This window comes from Phocoena phocoena, chromosome 12, assembly GCF_963924675.1.
Source record: "Phocoena phocoena chromosome 12, mPhoPho1.1, whole genome shotgun sequence".
Classification (NCBI taxonomy): domain Eukaryota; kingdom Metazoa; phylum Chordata; class Mammalia; order Artiodactyla; family Phocoenidae; genus Phocoena; species Phocoena phocoena.
This window is the reverse complement of record NC_089230.1, coordinates 47,897,204-47,914,342: the sequence shown is the minus strand read 5'-3', so window position 1 is coordinate 47,914,342 and position 17,139 is coordinate 47,897,204. Positions and strand designations below refer to the sequence as shown.

The following is a 17,139-nucleotide window of genomic DNA, read 5'->3' as shown; positions in this document are numbered from 1 at the left end:
CTCTTGTGTCTCCCTCCCATCCTCCCTATCCCACCCCTCTAGGTGGTCACAAAGCACCGAGCTGATCTCCCTATGCTATGCAGCTGCTTCCCACTAGCTATTTTACATTTGGTAGTGTATATATGTCCACGCCACTCTCTCACTTCGTCCCAGCTTACCCTTCCCCCTCCCCATGTCCTCAAGTCCATTCTCTATGTCTGCGTCTTTATTCCTGTCCTGCCCCTAGGTTCTTCAGAACAATTTTTTCCTTTCTAGATTCCATATATATGTTAGCCTACAGTATTTGTTTTTCTCTTTCTGACTTACTTCACTCTGTATGATAGACTCTAGGTCCATCCACCTCACTACAAATAACTCAATTTTGTTTCCTTTTATGGCTGAGTAATATTCCACTGTATATATGTGCCACATCTTCTTTATCCATTCATCTGTTGATAGACACTTACGTTGCTTCCATGTCCTGGCTATTGTAAATAGAGCTGCAATGAACATTGTGGTAATCTTTTTGTCATGATGTCAAATTTTTTACCATGTACATGTATGCAATAGTGCATGCATTCATTAGTAACTTTGTTATTAAGTACTTTTTAAAATATAAGAACATTAATTATGCATGTATAAGGCATATGGAACAATAAAACAAATTTCTAAAAATCTACCACTTTCCTTAAATATATATTGCTGTTTCTATTTTTTTAAAAAACAATATTAAAAAAAATCAAACCAAGTAAAATGGGGAGCTAATGAAAAGAACTTTTACTTTTAAATATATACTCTTCAGGATTTATTCTTTTAAATGATAAGCATGTACAAAAATGTGAAATGGAAAACCTCTCTCCAAACCCAAACAAAACAAAACAAAAAACCCACTTTAATTAGAAAACAATGAACACGTGGAAAGACTATGGAGAAGACTGAAGACAATTTCAGGTCGAAAAGTCTTGGAGGTTGACTTATTCATATACCAGGTCAAATTGCACACTCAAATTTTGCCTTTTTATTCCTCGACATAAAATGCATTAGTGTTCTTAGGGGCATTTTTTTCTAAGCCAACATATGGAATGAAGAGATGGAGAGAGAGATGTACTAAGTGTTATCAGTAAAGACGTGGGTAAGAAAGGGACAAGGGGGGCAGAGTCAAGATGGCATAATAGGAGAACGTGGATTCACATCTCCTCAAAACTAGGGCACCTACCAGACACCAGTGTGGGACTATAGACACCTAGGGGATGGAAGGAACCCCCACCGACTGGGTAGGACGTGGGGCATGGGGGGAGTGAAGGGGGAGGAGAACTGGAGGTGGCCCAGGACTGCTGCCCCTGAGGGGCGGCTGGGGAGGGGAAGGAATCCCACGACCGAAGGGGGAAATTGGGGGACCACTGGAAGGGCAGAGGATCAAAAGGGAGCATGGCCAGGCGTCCCCTGCCCACATGGACCCCCAGGAACCTGATGAGATCCCAGGCCTGATCCTCTGCCCACCTAGGTGCCCTCTAGCCATGCAGGTCTGGAAGGAATGGGAGGGAGGAAAGGGGGAGCAAAAGTAAAGGCTGGACCTCTGGGACCGGCTGAGGGGTGGCTGGGGGAGGGCAGGAGTTCCTACACCCAGTGGGACCCACCCATGGTTAGGGGTCCAGTGGCGACGGGGGAGACTCTGGGGGAGATGGGGCAGGAGTGGTGCGAGGAAATGGAAGGGAACAGGGCCAGCGCTTTCCCTGTCTACTTAGGCACCGGGGAACCTGTTGGGCTCCTGGGCCTAATCCTGTGCACTCCAAGCCTCCCTCCTGCAAAGGGGAGCCCAAGCCCCGCCCCTACACCCCCACCCAGGGCCCCACCTCTACACTCGGAGACCCACCCCAATACGCTGGGCCTAAACCCCACCCACACACCCTCACTCAGGGCCCTACCTCCAAACTCTGGAACTCCACACTCCAGAGGCCCTCCTTTCCACGTGCTGCCTCTCCCCTCTGAGAGGCCCTGCCCCACACTTGAACACACCACCCCCCACCAACCACCTAGGTCCTGCCCCACCCTAAAACCCTGCCTCTGCCTAAGTTACACCCCCCACCTAAACTCCACCCCCATAGCCAAGGCTTTTTTTTTTTCTTTTCTTTTTTCGTCTTTTAGATTGGGGTTCTGTTTTGCTTTGTTGATTCAATGTTGTTGATTCCTTAATATTTTGATTTTTCCTAATAAATCTTTTATTTTTCTAATTTTATTTTATTCTTTATACTTTGTCATTGTTCTCTCCTTTTGGCTTGTTCCCCCCACCCTTTCTTTTTTCTGTTGTGGTTTTATTTTACCTTGTTGCAGTTCTTTCAATTATAGTTTTATTTTTCCTAATGTATTTTCTATCTTTCTAATTTTATTTTTTTATTCTTTGATATTGTACTGCTCCTTTCTCTCTCTCTCTCTCTCTCTTTTCTTTTTTTAACCGTGCCATGAAGCTTGTGAGATCTTGGTGCCCAGGCTGGAGGTTGGGCCCGAGTTCCTGTGGTGGGAACTCCCAGTCCAAACTGCTGGACTAACAGAGAACCTCAGACCCCAGGGAATATCAATCGGAGTGAGGCCTCCCTGAGGTCCTCATCTCAGCACCAAAACCCAACTCTATCTAACTGCCTGCAAATTCCACTGCTGGATGTCTCAGGTCAAACAACCAGTGAGACAGAAATACAGTACCACCCATCAAAAAAAAAAACCCTACAAAAAAATACATTACAGACGGAGCAAGGTAAAACCCACAAGACCAAATAAATGAAGACGAAATAGGCAACCTACCTGAAAAAGAATTCAGAGTAATGATAGTAAAGGTGATCCAAAATCTCGGAAACAGAATGGAGAAAATACAAGAAACATTTAAAAAGGACCTAGAAGAACTAAAGAGCAAACAAAGACTGATGAGCAACACAATTACTGAAATAAAAAATACTGTAAAAGGAATCAACAGCAGAATAACTGAGGCAGAAGAATGGATAAGTGACCTGAAAGATAAAATAGTGGAAATAACTACTGCAGAGCAGAATAAAGAAAAAACGATGAAAAGAATTGAGGACAATCTCAGAGACCTCTGGGACAAAATTAAATGCACCAACATTCGAATTTAGGGGTCCCAGAAGAAGAAGAGAAAAAGAGACTGAGAAAATATTTGAAGAGATTATAGTCGAAAACTTCCCTAACATGGGAAAGGAAATAGTCAAGTCCAGGAAGCACAGAGAGTCCCATACAGGATAAACCCAAAGAGAAACACGCCAAGACACATATTAATCAAACTCTCAAAAATTAAATACAAAGAAAAAATATTAAAAGCAGCAAGGGAAAAGCAACAAATAACATACAAGGGAATCCCCATAAGGTTAACAGCTGATTTTTCAGCAGAAACACTGCAAGCCAGAAGGGAGTAGCAGGACATATTTAAAGTGATGAAAGGGAAAAACCTACAACCGAGATTACTCTACCCAGCAAGGATCCCATTCAGATTCAATGGAGATATTAAAACCTTTAAAGATAAAGCAAAAGTTAAGAGAATTCACCACCAAACCAGCTTTACAACAAATGCTAAAGGAACTTCTCTGGGCAGGAAATACAAGACAAGGAAAAGACCTGCAAAAACAAACCCAAAACAATTAAGAAAATGGTAATAGGAACATAAATATCAATAATCACCTTAAATGTAAATGAATTAAATGCTACAACCAAAAGACATAGACTGTCTGACTGGATACAGAAACAAGACCCGTACATATGCTGTCTACAAGAGACCCAATTCAGACCTAGGGACAAATACAGACTGAAAGTGAGGGGATGGAAAAAGATATTCCATGCAAGTGGAAATCAAAAGAAAGCTGGAGTAGCAATTCTCATATCAGACAAAATAGACTTTAAAATAAAGACTACTACAAGAGACAAAGGACACTATGTAATGATCAAGGGATCAATACAAGAAGAAAATATAACAATTGTAAATATTTATGCACCTAACATAGGAGCACCTCAGTACACATGGCAATGCTAACAGCCATAAAAGGGGAAATCGACAGTAACACCGAAATAGTAGGGGACTTTAACACCCCACTTTCACCAATGGACAGATCATCCAAAATGAAAATGAATAAGGAAACACAAGTTTTAAATGACACATTAAGATGGACTCAACTGATATTTATAGGACATTCCATCCAAAATCAACAGAATACACTTTCTTATCAAGTGCTCATGGAACATTCTCCAGGATAGACCACATCTCGGGTCACAAATCAAGCTTAGGTAAATTTAAGAAAACTGAAATTGTATCAAGTATCTTTTCTGACCACAACGCTATGCGACTAGATATCAGTTACAGGAAAAAAACTGTAAAAAAAATACAAACACATGGAGGCTAAACAATACACTACTAATTAACCAAGAGATCACTGAAGAAATCAAAAAATACCTAGAAACAAATGACAATGAAAGCACAACGAACCAAAACCTATGGGATGAAGTAAAAGCAGTTCTAAGAGGGAAGTTTATAGCATACAATGCTACCTCAAGAAACAAGAAAAATCTCAAATAAACTATATAAACTTACACCTAGAGGAATTAGGGAAAGAAGAACAAAAAAACCCCAAAGTTAGCAGAAGGAAAGAAATCATAAAGATCAGATCAGAAATAAGAAATAAATGAAAAAGAAATGAAGGAAACAACAGCAAAGATCAATAAAACTAAAAGCTGGTTCTTTGAGAAGATAAACAAAGTTGATAAACCATTAGCCAGACTCATCCAGAAAAAAAGGAAGAAGACTCAGATCAATAGAATTAGAAATGAAAAAGGAGAGGTAACAAATTACACTGCAGAAATACAAAGGATCATGAGAGACTTCTACAAGCAACTATAGGCCAATAAAATGGACAACCTGGAAGAAATGGACAAATTCGTAGAAAAGCACAACCTTCCAAGACTGAACCGGGAAGAAATAGAAAATATTAACAAATGACAAGCACTGAAATTGAAACTGTGATTAAAAATCTTCCAACAAACAAAAGCCCAGGACCAGATAGCTTCACAGGCGAATTCCATCAAACATTTAGAGAAGAGCTAACACCCATCCTTCTCAAACCCTTCCAAAATATAGCAGAGGGAGGAACACTCCCAAACTCATTCTACGAGGCCACCATCACCCTGATACCAAAAACAGACAAGGATGTCACAAAGAAAGAAAACTACAGGCCAATATCACTGATGAACATAGATGCAAAAATCCTCAACAAAATACTAGCAAACAGAATCCAACAGCACATTAAAAGGATCATACACCATGATCAATGGGGTTTATCCCACGAATGAAGGATTCTCTAATATATGCAAATCAATCAATGTGATACACCATATTAACAAACTGAAGGAGAAAAACCATATGACCATCTCAATTGATGCAGAAAAAGCTTTTGACAAAATTCAACACCCGTTTATGATAAAAACTCTCCAGAAAGTAGGCATAGAGGGAACCTACTGCAACATAATAAAGACCATATATGACAAACCCACAGCCAACATTGTTCTCAATGGTGAAAAACTGAAACCATTTCCTCTAAGATCAGGAACAAGGCAAGGTTGCTCACTCTCATGACTATTATTCAACATAGTTTTGGAAGTTGTAGCCACGGCAATCAGAGAAGAAAAAGAAATAAAAGGAATACAAATTGGAAAAGAAGAAGTAAAACTGTCACTGTTTGCAGATGACATGATACTACACACAGAGAATCCTAAAGATGCTACCAGAAAACTACTAAAGCTAATCAATGAATTTGGTAGAATAGCGGGATACAAAATTAATGCACAGAAATCTCTTTCATTCCTATACACTAATGATGAAAAATCTGAAAGAGAAATTAAGGAAACACTCCCATTTACTGTTGCAACAAAAAGAAAAAAATACCTAGGAATAAACTTACCTAAGGAGACAAAAGACCTGTATGCAGAAAACTATAAGACAATGATGAGAGAAATTAAAGATGATACAAACAGATGGAGAGATATACTGTATTCCTGGATTGGAAGAATCAACATTGTGAAAATGACTCTACTACCCAAAGCAATCTACAGATTCAGTGCAATTCCTATCAAACTACCACTGGCATTTTTCACAGAACTAGAACAAAAAATTGCACAATTTGTATGGAAACACAAAAGACCCCAAATAGCCAAAGCAATCTTGAGAAAGAAAAACAGAGCTGGAGGAATCAGGCTCCTGGACTTCAGACTATACTACAAAGCTACAGTAATCAAGACAGTATGGTACTGGAACAAAAACAGAAGTATAGATCAATGGAACAGGATAGCAAGCCCAGAGATAAACCCACACACATATGATCACCTTATCTTTGATAAAGGAGGCAAAAGTATACAATGGAGAAAAGACATCCTCTTCAATAAGTGCTGCTGGGAAAACTGGACAGCTACATGTAAAAGAATGAAATTAGAACACTTCCTAACACTATACACAAAAATAAACTCAAAATGGATTAAAGACCTAAAGGTAAGGCCAGATACTATAAAACTCTTAGAGGAAAACACAGGCAGAACACTCTATGACATAAATCACAGCAAGATCCTTTTTGACCCACCTCCTAGAGAAATGGAAATAAAAATAAACAAATGGGACCTAATGAAACTAAAAGCTTTTGCATAGCAAAGGAACAACCCTCAGAATGGGAGAAAATATTTGCAAATGAAGCAACTGACAAAGGATTAATCTCCAAAGCATACAAGCAGCTTATGTAGCTCAATATCAAAGAAACAAACAACCCAATCCAAAAATGGGCAGAAGACCTAAATAGACATTTCTCCAAAGAAGATATACAGATTGCCAACAAACACATGAAAAGATGCTCAATATCATTAATCATTAGAGAAATGCAAATCAAAACTACAGTGAGGTATCACCACATACAGGTCAGAATGGCCATCATCAAAAATTCTACAAACAATAAATGCTGGACAGGGTGTGGAGAAAAGGGAACCCTCTTTCACTGTTGGTGGGAATGTAAATTGATACAGCCACTATGGAGAACAGTATGGAGGTTCCTTAAAAAACTAAAAATAGGGCTTCCCTGGTGGTGCAGTGGTTGAGGGTCCGCCTGCCAATGCAGGGGACATGGGTTTGTGCCCCAGTCCGGGAAGATCCCACATGCTGCGGAGCGGCTGGGCCCGTGAGCCATGGCCGCTGAGCCTACACTCCGCAACGGGAGAGGCCACAACAGTGAGAGGCCTGTGTACCACAAAAAAAAACAACTAAAAAAAAACCTAAAATTAGAACTACCATATAACCCAGCAATCCCACTATTGGGCATATACCCTGAGAAAACCATAATTCAAAGAGTCATGTACCACAATGTTCACTGCAGCACTATTTACAACAGCCAGGACATGGAAGCAACCTAAGTGTCCACTGACAGATGAATGGATAAAGAAGATGTGGCACATATATACAATGGAATATTACTCAGCCATAGAAAGAAACGAAACTGAGTTATTTGTAATGAGGTAGATGGACCTAGAGTCTGTCACACAGAGTGAAGTAAGTCAGAAAGAGAAAAACAAATACCGTATGCTAACACATATATATGGAATCTAAAAAAAAAAAATGGTTCTGAAGAACCTAGGGGCAGGACAAGAATCAAGACACAGATGTAGAGAATGGACTTCAGGACACAAGGAGGGGGAAGTAAGCTGGGGCAAAGTGAGAGAGTAACTAAGACATCTATACACTACCAAATGTAAAATAGATAGCTAGTGGGAAGCAGTTGCATAGCACAGGGAGATTAGCTCTGCTTTGCAACCACCTAGAGGGGTGGGATAAAGAGAGTGGGAGGGAAACGCAAGATGGAGGGGATATGGGGATATACGTATGCATATAGCTGATTCACTTTTTTATACAGCAGAAACTAACACAACATTGTAAAGCAATTATACTCCAATAAAGACGTTGAAAAAAAAAAAGAAAGGGCAACGATTGCAAATTTTCTCTTCTGAATTGAGTATTTATATGCAGAAGAGAGAGATTAGCCCAGGGTAATGGGAAACAGGAAAAAATGCTGTGAGCACAATTTTGTAGAAAACGGAATAGAGTATAGTAGATGTTTTTTTGGTTCAATCCCTATTTGACCACCAGGTGGCTATTTGGAGTGTGCCTTGAGATGAAGGAAGCATGTGATGGGAAGCTATGAGCAACCTGCTGGACCCCCAAAGTGATTTTAACTTCAAGAAGGCCCAGGATTCTGAAAGAGGGTTACGTAGAATAAAATAACAGTACTGGAAGAAAAATATTTTTTTCAAATAATAACAAAAAATCAAATGTAACAAGTCTTTTTGTTAAGGTCTATCAAATTTGCTTTAATAAATATTTTTTAACAAAGTATTTTAAATTTCGAATTTCGGGTGTGTACTTGATAAGATAAATATTCCTGAGTCTGTTACTTAATTTATCTGGGCTTCAGGGGAGAGTACAAGGACAGGTATAAAACAGGAACTGAATGAATGCTGTTGAATGAAAAAATGTACAAATAAACAATTAGGGAGTTAGACTATGTTCCAATCTAATTCTCAAAAATACAATTCTTAGTTCAAATTTAGGGTAAAAATGAGGACAATATTTAAATTTTCCTCTTAGTCTATTCATCCAATTCTTAGAAGACAGAACTGACTTGAGACCAAAAAACCAACAAAAGAATCAAATTCTCTGCTATAAGGGCAAAAACATAAAACGACTGTATAAACCAGCACTGACCAAAAGAAATATCATGAAAGTCACATACATAATTTAAAATTTTCTAGTTGTCACATTAAAAAATGGTAAAAATAGGTTAAATTAATTTTAAAATATTTTCATTTAATCCAATACATCAAAAACTACCCTTTCAACATGTAATCAATATAAAAAATTACTGATAAGGTACTTTATATTCTATTTTCCTATTAAGTCTTTGAAAGCAGTATGCATTTTACATTTATAGCATATCTTGATGAGGTTGCAAAATTTTTAATGGAAACAAATTAGTTAAAATTAAACGAAATTTAAAATTCCATTCCTAGATGTCTAAGCCAAATTTAAAATTCTCAATAGCCACATAGCTAGTGGCTACCATACTGACAGGGCAGGTATAAACAACTAAAATATATTCTAATTTTCACCTCATTGCCAGTCACATATGTTACTGTTGTGTTTTCTTTAATACACATAAATTTACAGTGAACCATTCATACATATTCTCCAGTGAGAATGTGCATTTTTACAAGATAGCTTCCAAGTCTTTGCATACAGTCTGTGCTGTGAAGGTAACTGGGTTATAAAGATTATGCGAACAAATGAACTGTAGCAAGCACTAATCCACTGAGCCAACCAAATAGAAAACACAAGTAGACATCACATTTGGGATGGGATATAATATAATCCCAGAGTAACATACACAGTTTCCAATAGCTAAAAAACCTTTTCTAATTTTAGCTTCTTTTTAAATTTCAGGTATAAGCTTTGTGAAAATTGTGAAACCACAAAGCAGTCTCAATAACTGATGACTAGTTTTAAAGTTTCTCTGTTTTATATAAATATATAAAATAGAAAGGATAATAAGAACAAAATGAAGATTAACAGGTATAGAATTCAATGTATTCCTCTGTCAGTAAAAAATTTCTATACTTGTACCATAGAATAAAACGTAAGAGTTAAAGTGCATGTGTCCTTACTGTTACCGTTTTACCTCATGTAAAGCTTTTGCCTCCTGTAAGTTTTGTATGCTGACTTTGAAACCATAAGTATTGTTTAAAGATGGTCCATCAATCTGGGAAGTGTCTTTCTTTGGAGTATTTACTGCTGCACATTGATTCTATTAAAAAAAACACAGAGCCAGAAAAAGATAAATAAGCAATTATTTCCTTTCTTTTGATTACTTATTTCTGCTTAGACAACATACTTTATGTACTTAGTAATACACAATAAACTAGCATCATCTCTTTAGATCTAAGAAGAAACTTAAGTATTTTATTAGCATTTTTTTTCAGGCTAGTAATTCAAGATACTAGAACTGTATATATGTAGAAATATCTGATATAATCTGTAAGCCAACCATAAATTGATTTTTGAGTTTACAAACCCAAAATATTGAAAATAATAGTCTTGTAGAGAGTTGACATTTTACCACAAGGACATTTATCTTGACCTTTCTTGGAAGTATGACAAGCAAGCAAGCAAGCAAGCAATGTATTTGCAACTAGTTTGGCTAAAGTTTAAAGAAGATTTGAAATTGTGGGTTTTTATTTTACCCTAATACAACATGTATCTGAAAGATAAACTAAAGCATAAGTAATTTTCAAGGGGTGAGAAAGAATAGAATCTATTTTTTAAAAAAATATTTTTTTCTGATTTCCACATCCATTAACGATTTTCCCCAAAGTGTTGATTTATGTTCACAATACACTCGTACTTGTTTTTAATATATATGACTTGTAATTCAATAATACTGATTTAAAAATGAAAGTTTTAAAAAGCATTTGTAATCTCAAAATAAAAATACGAAAATATATTTTATGTAGTTAATGATATTTATGAGAAGTGACCAATACAGAAGTGATCACTATCATATATTTCTAAGGATACATGTCTAATGGATACTTTTTTCACATAACCATATATTTCCAGGTTAAGTATTACCACAATTTTTAGTATTTGAATAAAGACATTTATGATTTTTCAGAGTTTCAGTAGTAAATAATGTTGCTTTCCTTTGCTACTTAGTAAAATGAACTGAAAAATCAATAATGTTATATTTGAGAAAAAAGTAATAAACCAAGAAAAAGGATATATTTTTGGTGGGATCAAAAATCACTTACTTGAGCTCTGCTGTCATTGGATTGTTCTGATTTTGCCAGTAATCAGTTAATGTATTTGTATCCTCATAATCCACATTTTGGCTATCATATTCACTTTCTCTGTAATATTTGTATTTACATATAAGAATCTTTTAGATCCCAACAACAAAAAAAACTTTAAAAAAAATTAGGCAATTTCTTGTTGTCTCAAAGATATGTAAATAAAATGATGCAAAAATATAATAAATTAAAAAATTGAGACACAAAGTTATCAATTATCTAACTGAAATCTAAGAATAAGAATGGATCTTATCCACTGATCTTTAAATATGTTTAGCATAGTTACCTTTGCTTGTGTTAAGAGTACTCTTCTAAAAGCGTCAGTGTTACTTCCTTTCTTATGACTCAATTTCTGGGTTTTGGGTTCTGTAGAAAGAAATTTTATATTTAACATGCATATCAAAATTGCCTGCTTCTGTGGGGTTTTTTGTTTGTTTTCTTGTTGTTGTTGTTTTTCCAAACTCTTAGGTACCGTTCATGAGTACTGTCCTATAAATTCCTCACAAAGACCTCATAATTTAAAAATGAAACTAATTCAAACCTGGGTTCCCCACACTAACTTTTTTTTTTTTTTTTTTTTTTTTTTTTTTTTTTTGCTGTACACGGGCCTCTCACTGCTGTGGCCTCTCCCGTTGCGGAGCACAGGCTCCGGACGCTCAGGCCAAGCGGCCATGGCTCACGGGCCCAGCCGCTCCGCGGCATGTGGGATCTTCCCAGACCGGGGCACGAACCCGTGTCCCCTGCATCGGCAGGCGGACTCTCAACCACTGCGCCACCAGGGAAGCCCCCCACACTAACTTTTAAAATTTGTATTAAATAATAACATTTAGATTTTAATTATTGATTTTTATACCTAAGTTATTATCCTAGGGAATCACTTAATCCATTTATTCACTGATTTATCAAGTATTTATGATGATGAGGAAAAGACAGTATCTACCCTTGTGGGGTCTAGAGAGAAAATCAGACATTCATCAAATATCAATACACACAGAAAAATAAAATTATAACTGGGGTAAGTACAACAAAGGGGAATATAATTGGTAATTTTTAGCCAGGGAGATTAGGAAGGCTTTTTTGAGCTAAAATCATAAGAAAGAGTAGGAATTAACTAGGAACAGAGTGTGGATTTTCCCTGATTACTGAGCAAAAAAACCTGGAGACTGGTTAAGGGTGAATAAGAAAGCTAGGGTAGAAGCCCAGGTGAGAGACGAGGGCTTGGTAGTGGCAGAGACAGAGGTAGAGAGATCTGGGTAATTTAGGAAACAAAGAAGTGTGGAAACCACAGGATGGGCAGTGAGGCAATCAGGTGAGTATTATAAATAAATCCCTTGTTTCTGACCTGTGTAACTCAGTGACAGAGAAATGGTGGTACTATTCATTGAAATAAGGAAAAATGAAAGAAGACCAATGGTTTTCAATGTGCGGGCATGTATGTGTGTGCATAAAGTGTGCTATGTGGTTGATGGTGAATGAATGCAGTGAGATCACAAATTAAGTTAAAAAAATACTGACCTTGTGGTGGCTTTGAGCATTCAAGTAGAAATGCCAAAGGCAGCTGGATATAGTGTTCTGGAGCTTAAAAGAGGGTTCTGAACTGGAAATTTAAATTTGTGTTATCTATAGTAATCCTGTGGGCAGGAATTAGGTCATACAGGGAAAGAACATAGAGAAAGCTTAAGGCTAAGCCTTAATAAACTCCAATATTCAGATAATAACTGAGAATGTGAGATAAGCTTCAAAGGAAAGCAAGTAGGAAGAAACAGAGGAGCAGGGGAAAAGCTAAGGGGAGAAGAAGCTCAAAGAAGGAAGGTGTGGTCAGCAAGACAATGGCTGCTTAGAGGGCATGTGATAGGAAGACTGAAAAACATCCATTAGCTTTAGCTACCTGAAGGTTATAAAGAATCTTTACAAGAGCCATACTGGCGGGATGATGGGGGCACAATGCAGTTTGGAGTGGGTTGAGAAATGAGTAGAAGGTAAAGGAATAGAGTTGTCAAATTGGAGAAATCTTTTAAGAAATTTGGCTTTAAAGGAGAGAAGCAGAGAAAAAAGACCAGAAGCCGGCAGATGTAAGGTCAAGGCAGGTGTTTGGTTTTTTTTCTATTTCAAAGGGTGGGAGAGATTTGGGTATATACCAAAGCCAATGGGAAAAATCAAGTTGAGAAGAAGGTAAGGTTTCTGAGAGGGCTCCTATATTTTACCGAGAAGGCAAGAAGACAGGATGGAAGTAGATGTAAGTATATTTCACAGCAGAAAGATAAAAAAGTTTCCAGGTGATGATGTCCTTCCAAGACATGATAAAATAACAATAATCTCTCATTAGCTGAGCTAAAATTTCATTTAAAAAGCTCTGATTTTCATTACATAGTCTATTAAAAAGCTTCATGGAGGCTTTCTGTTACTTGTAAAACTTACCTGTTGACAAAGGGCTAAGGCCAGTTGCCTCAGGAAGCCTTTCCGCAAGTTTTCTCTGTATGATTGGTGTACTATGAAGGCAAAGTGATTCACATATCCCAGTTCTTGTCCTAACATTAATTGGGGATACCACTAGAGGTTCCTGAGGCTCACTGCAGGGGCTTTTCTGTATACCATCTTTTACAGGCTTTAAGAAGTTCTCAATAGTCAGAGAATGTAGGTCCTCTACTAGTGATGAGGGTCTGTCACCTCCATTTAATGTTTTGGAATCTGGTGATGTTGCTTCTTGCCAAGGGGGAATCACTGGAGAATCAGGGGAGCTATAACCAACACAATAGTCATCATCATCATCCTCTTCTTTCTCAGCATCATCTGCAGAAGCAACTGGTGGCAGCGTCTGACTTTCACTTGCAGTTCGACTGCATTCTGTGGTTGGTGCTTGTAAAGCAATCTGAGAATTATCAACATCTTCCTTGGTATGTGCTGTAGTGGGGAGTATGTGTGCAGTTGTATCCATTTTTGGAGGCACTACAGGTTTGTCATCTGGATTAACTGAGGAGCTGAAGTTGTCATCAGATTTTACAACTCCAGTTAGCTCCTTTTTAGACAGTTTCTTGGAACGTTCATATTCTTCTTTGGCTTGAAGCCATGCTTGAACCAGTTGTCGACTTGGGGCACATTTGCAAGGCATAATCACAATTTTTTTATCTTCAACCATTTTATGGCTATTACTTGACCCTTTATTGACAATTGGTTGGCCGTTGTGAGGGGGTGACCCAGGTCTTGGATTTTGAGTCATTGCTGAGAATGCTGTTTTCCATAGACGAAGTCCTTCCAAGGAAAAGTCTCCCTCAAACTCAGCCAGATCATTTGGAAGTCGTGTTTCTACCATGAGAAGCCGTCCACCGATCTCCCTATAAACAATATATTTTAGAACAACTGTTTTGCCTCAAAGAGCAATTACCAAAATATTTAGCTCCTTAACCTAGATATTTTTAAAAGTTCCTTTTGGAGTCTTAAAAATGCCACCTTTCTTCCCTTTCCACACCCTACCCACCCCCTCCAACACACACATTTTATGCAGGTACACTCTATCTTTAGTCTCAATATGCTTTTCCTCACAGGTATATGACTACTAAATTAACTTCCTTCAGAAGGTATCATCAATACCGGGGAAAGAAGGTATTTGTTTTTGTCTGAAGTGTCCAATGAAGCCTTCTTTTCTTCAAGGAGATGGTACAAATTCATCAGATTCCTTTCCTCTACTGATCTTAAATAATTTTCCACTGTCACCACATTAGGATAAAAACAATGGAAGAGTTTATCATCTGAGACTATATCCCTGGATTTTATCTATAGCCTCTTTCTACATTCTCTACTCTCTGTACATAGTAGTTCAGCAAAGCCAGTCAGTTCAAACAAATCTTTGTACCCTATCAAATTCCCTTAAATATTACAAAAAATTATACACAGTTGAGGTAAACTACCATAATTCTTTCTTCCCTTTACATGACAAGGTTTAATACTAACATAAGAACTTAGGAGTTGGCAGAGCCCACATAATTTAAGTGCTACTAATGTATGTGTATGTGAGGAATCACTAATTAAAAGGTAACATGGTCTAGTTTCCAACAGTTATTATAAATATTAAGCTAAACCTCTCTCCTTCTCTAACATATCCAGTGGTACTATTTCTGCCTTCTGCAGCAACATAAAATAACTCTACTTTTTCTTCTTCATGGTATCTCTTTCATGGATATGAAGATAGTCTTAGTTTCTTCAGTTACTTCTCATAGGGCATGATTTCCCAAATGACCTGGTCATTCTCTAGATAAAATTCAATGAACTGAATTCTTGTTTTCTGATTGAAACTGAAGGAACAGCACCAGAGTTACCACATTTCCTTTTCCCCTTTACATGGAAAGATTTTGGCCCCTACTATTTAACTCCATAATCAGGATCTAACACCTTCCCAACACCCACCTTGCAGCTTTATGAAAAATTAGAAGCAGGATTATTGCTATTGAAGGAAATGAGCACACATGTCATGTGACTATACCCAATTCTAATATTAATAATACAGAGATCATAATGAAGTAAAAAATAGCAAAAATTGCTGAGGTGTGGTAAGTTCAGTTTCTTGAATACTGTCAGCAGCATGCTAATTGCTACAGCTCATGTTGTAATTAATATATATGAAGAGCCTTAAATTTTTCAGTAATCCTACTTCGAGAGCTGTAAGTAAAAATTCCAAAATAGAAGAAATGCTTTATGAAGAAGATACTAATCACATAATTATGTATAGTAGCAAAACAGAGAGCAACCTTTCTGTCCAGTAATAATCACATGATAGAGTATTATGAAGCCATTAAAATGATGCTTCAACAGACTCAAATTTAGAAAATGTTTACATTATAATGGTAAGTGAATCAATTTCAATGCAATATTGTGACTACAGTAAGAACATTTCATAAAACAAAATAAAAGCTATACTTTAAAAAAGAAAACACATTAAAATATTAATAGTGGTGTTACTAGGTAGAGAAATGGTGTAATTTTTATTTCTTCTTTTATACTTCCTAAATTTTCTACAGTGAATACACTGTTTTTAATTTTAAAAAAAGATTGTTTTTCAAATATCAGGACTATCATCCTTTTATTTCAGCTGCAAAACAAGTGTCAAAGTTGGACAACAACTAATAGCAACACAGAGTAAATGACTAGCACATGATAAATTAACTGGGAATTAAAAAGATGTGTAAGGCTGAGGAAGAAAATATAGATCAATGAAAAAATATACCATAATCATTACTGGTAAAGTCAAAGCCTCCAAAATAATGGAAACTAATGTCTAAGGATTATATATTCATATATTCTGGCAGTGAAATAAAAAGAAATAGTTCCATTCATGTTAAAAGGCCACATGTGGGTACTGGGCAAAACAGAACAGCAAAACTATGTTTTAGGAAGTATGGGTGTAAGGTAGGGGGAGGTATTTTCTGCCCTTTACTTCAAGTCCTCAGAGGAGGGAACTTCTTCTACTCTATATTTCTGATGACTTTTTCTCACCCCTTTCTTAAATGGACTCCTGCAGAAATTACTGCCAATCTTTGGGTAAAAAGCCCAGCACTCACTGTCTCTTTCACTAGGGTCAGGAGCATGGTGGTGCTCAAGGTCAGTGCATACATGCAGGGTGGCCTCTTGCCTTAGTTGGCACTTCGTATCTCTTTCCATCATTTAGACTAAGCAGGGTCTGCCTCAGCAGTCCTAGCCATCCTTCTCTGCTTCTGACTGGATGTCTGAAATGAACTGCCTCTCTCTGCAACTGATTAGGAAAAGGGATCAAAGACACGGGGGCAGGACCAAAAGCCATCACTTAAACTTCCTGGATTAAGCCATGTTCCCCAACTGAGCTCTTATCAGATATGTTCTATATCTTGATGAAGCAGGCAGGACAGGATACCTACTTAACTACTGGTTTACAAATAGGCCAGTGCTGTTATTCCTTCAGATTTTGCTATTGGCCGTGTGTGTGTGTGTGTGTGTGTGTGTGTGTGCATCTGTCTCTCTGTTTACCACTTCTCTGAAAAGATTCTTGAAAGAAGAGATAAGGGGAACCAAAATCCATATTGCACCCCTAATAACTATACAAACTAACAATAGTAACAATATGATTGAAGATGTTGGCAACATGAAAAGAGAGCGGTATATAATAGAAACAACTTAAAATAATCTTCATTTAGAGATATATCATAAGAGTATTTAAAACATATGTATGCTTATTTTCAAACACTTTTTAAAAATGAAGTTTTTAAAATTATG

General features: G+C 37.2%; 1 protein-coding gene across 1 annotated transcript in view; it reads right to left on the bottom strand.

Moving 5' to 3' along the window:
• Positions 1–17,139, bottom strand: part of REV3L (REV3 like, DNA directed polymerase zeta catalytic subunit) — a 184,669-nt gene that overhangs the window by 59,146 nt on the left and 108,384 nt on the right. The window contains exons 14-16 of the mRNA XM_065888547.1: positions 13,318–14,231; positions 11,186–11,265; positions 9,732–9,857 (exon numbers count right to left, since the gene is read on the bottom strand). Coding sequence (XP_065744619.1) covers positions 9,732–9,857; positions 11,186–11,265; positions 13,318–14,231 — 1,120 coding nt within the window. The remainder of the gene's footprint in view (positions 1–9,731; positions 9,858–11,185; positions 11,266–13,317; positions 14,232–17,139) is intronic.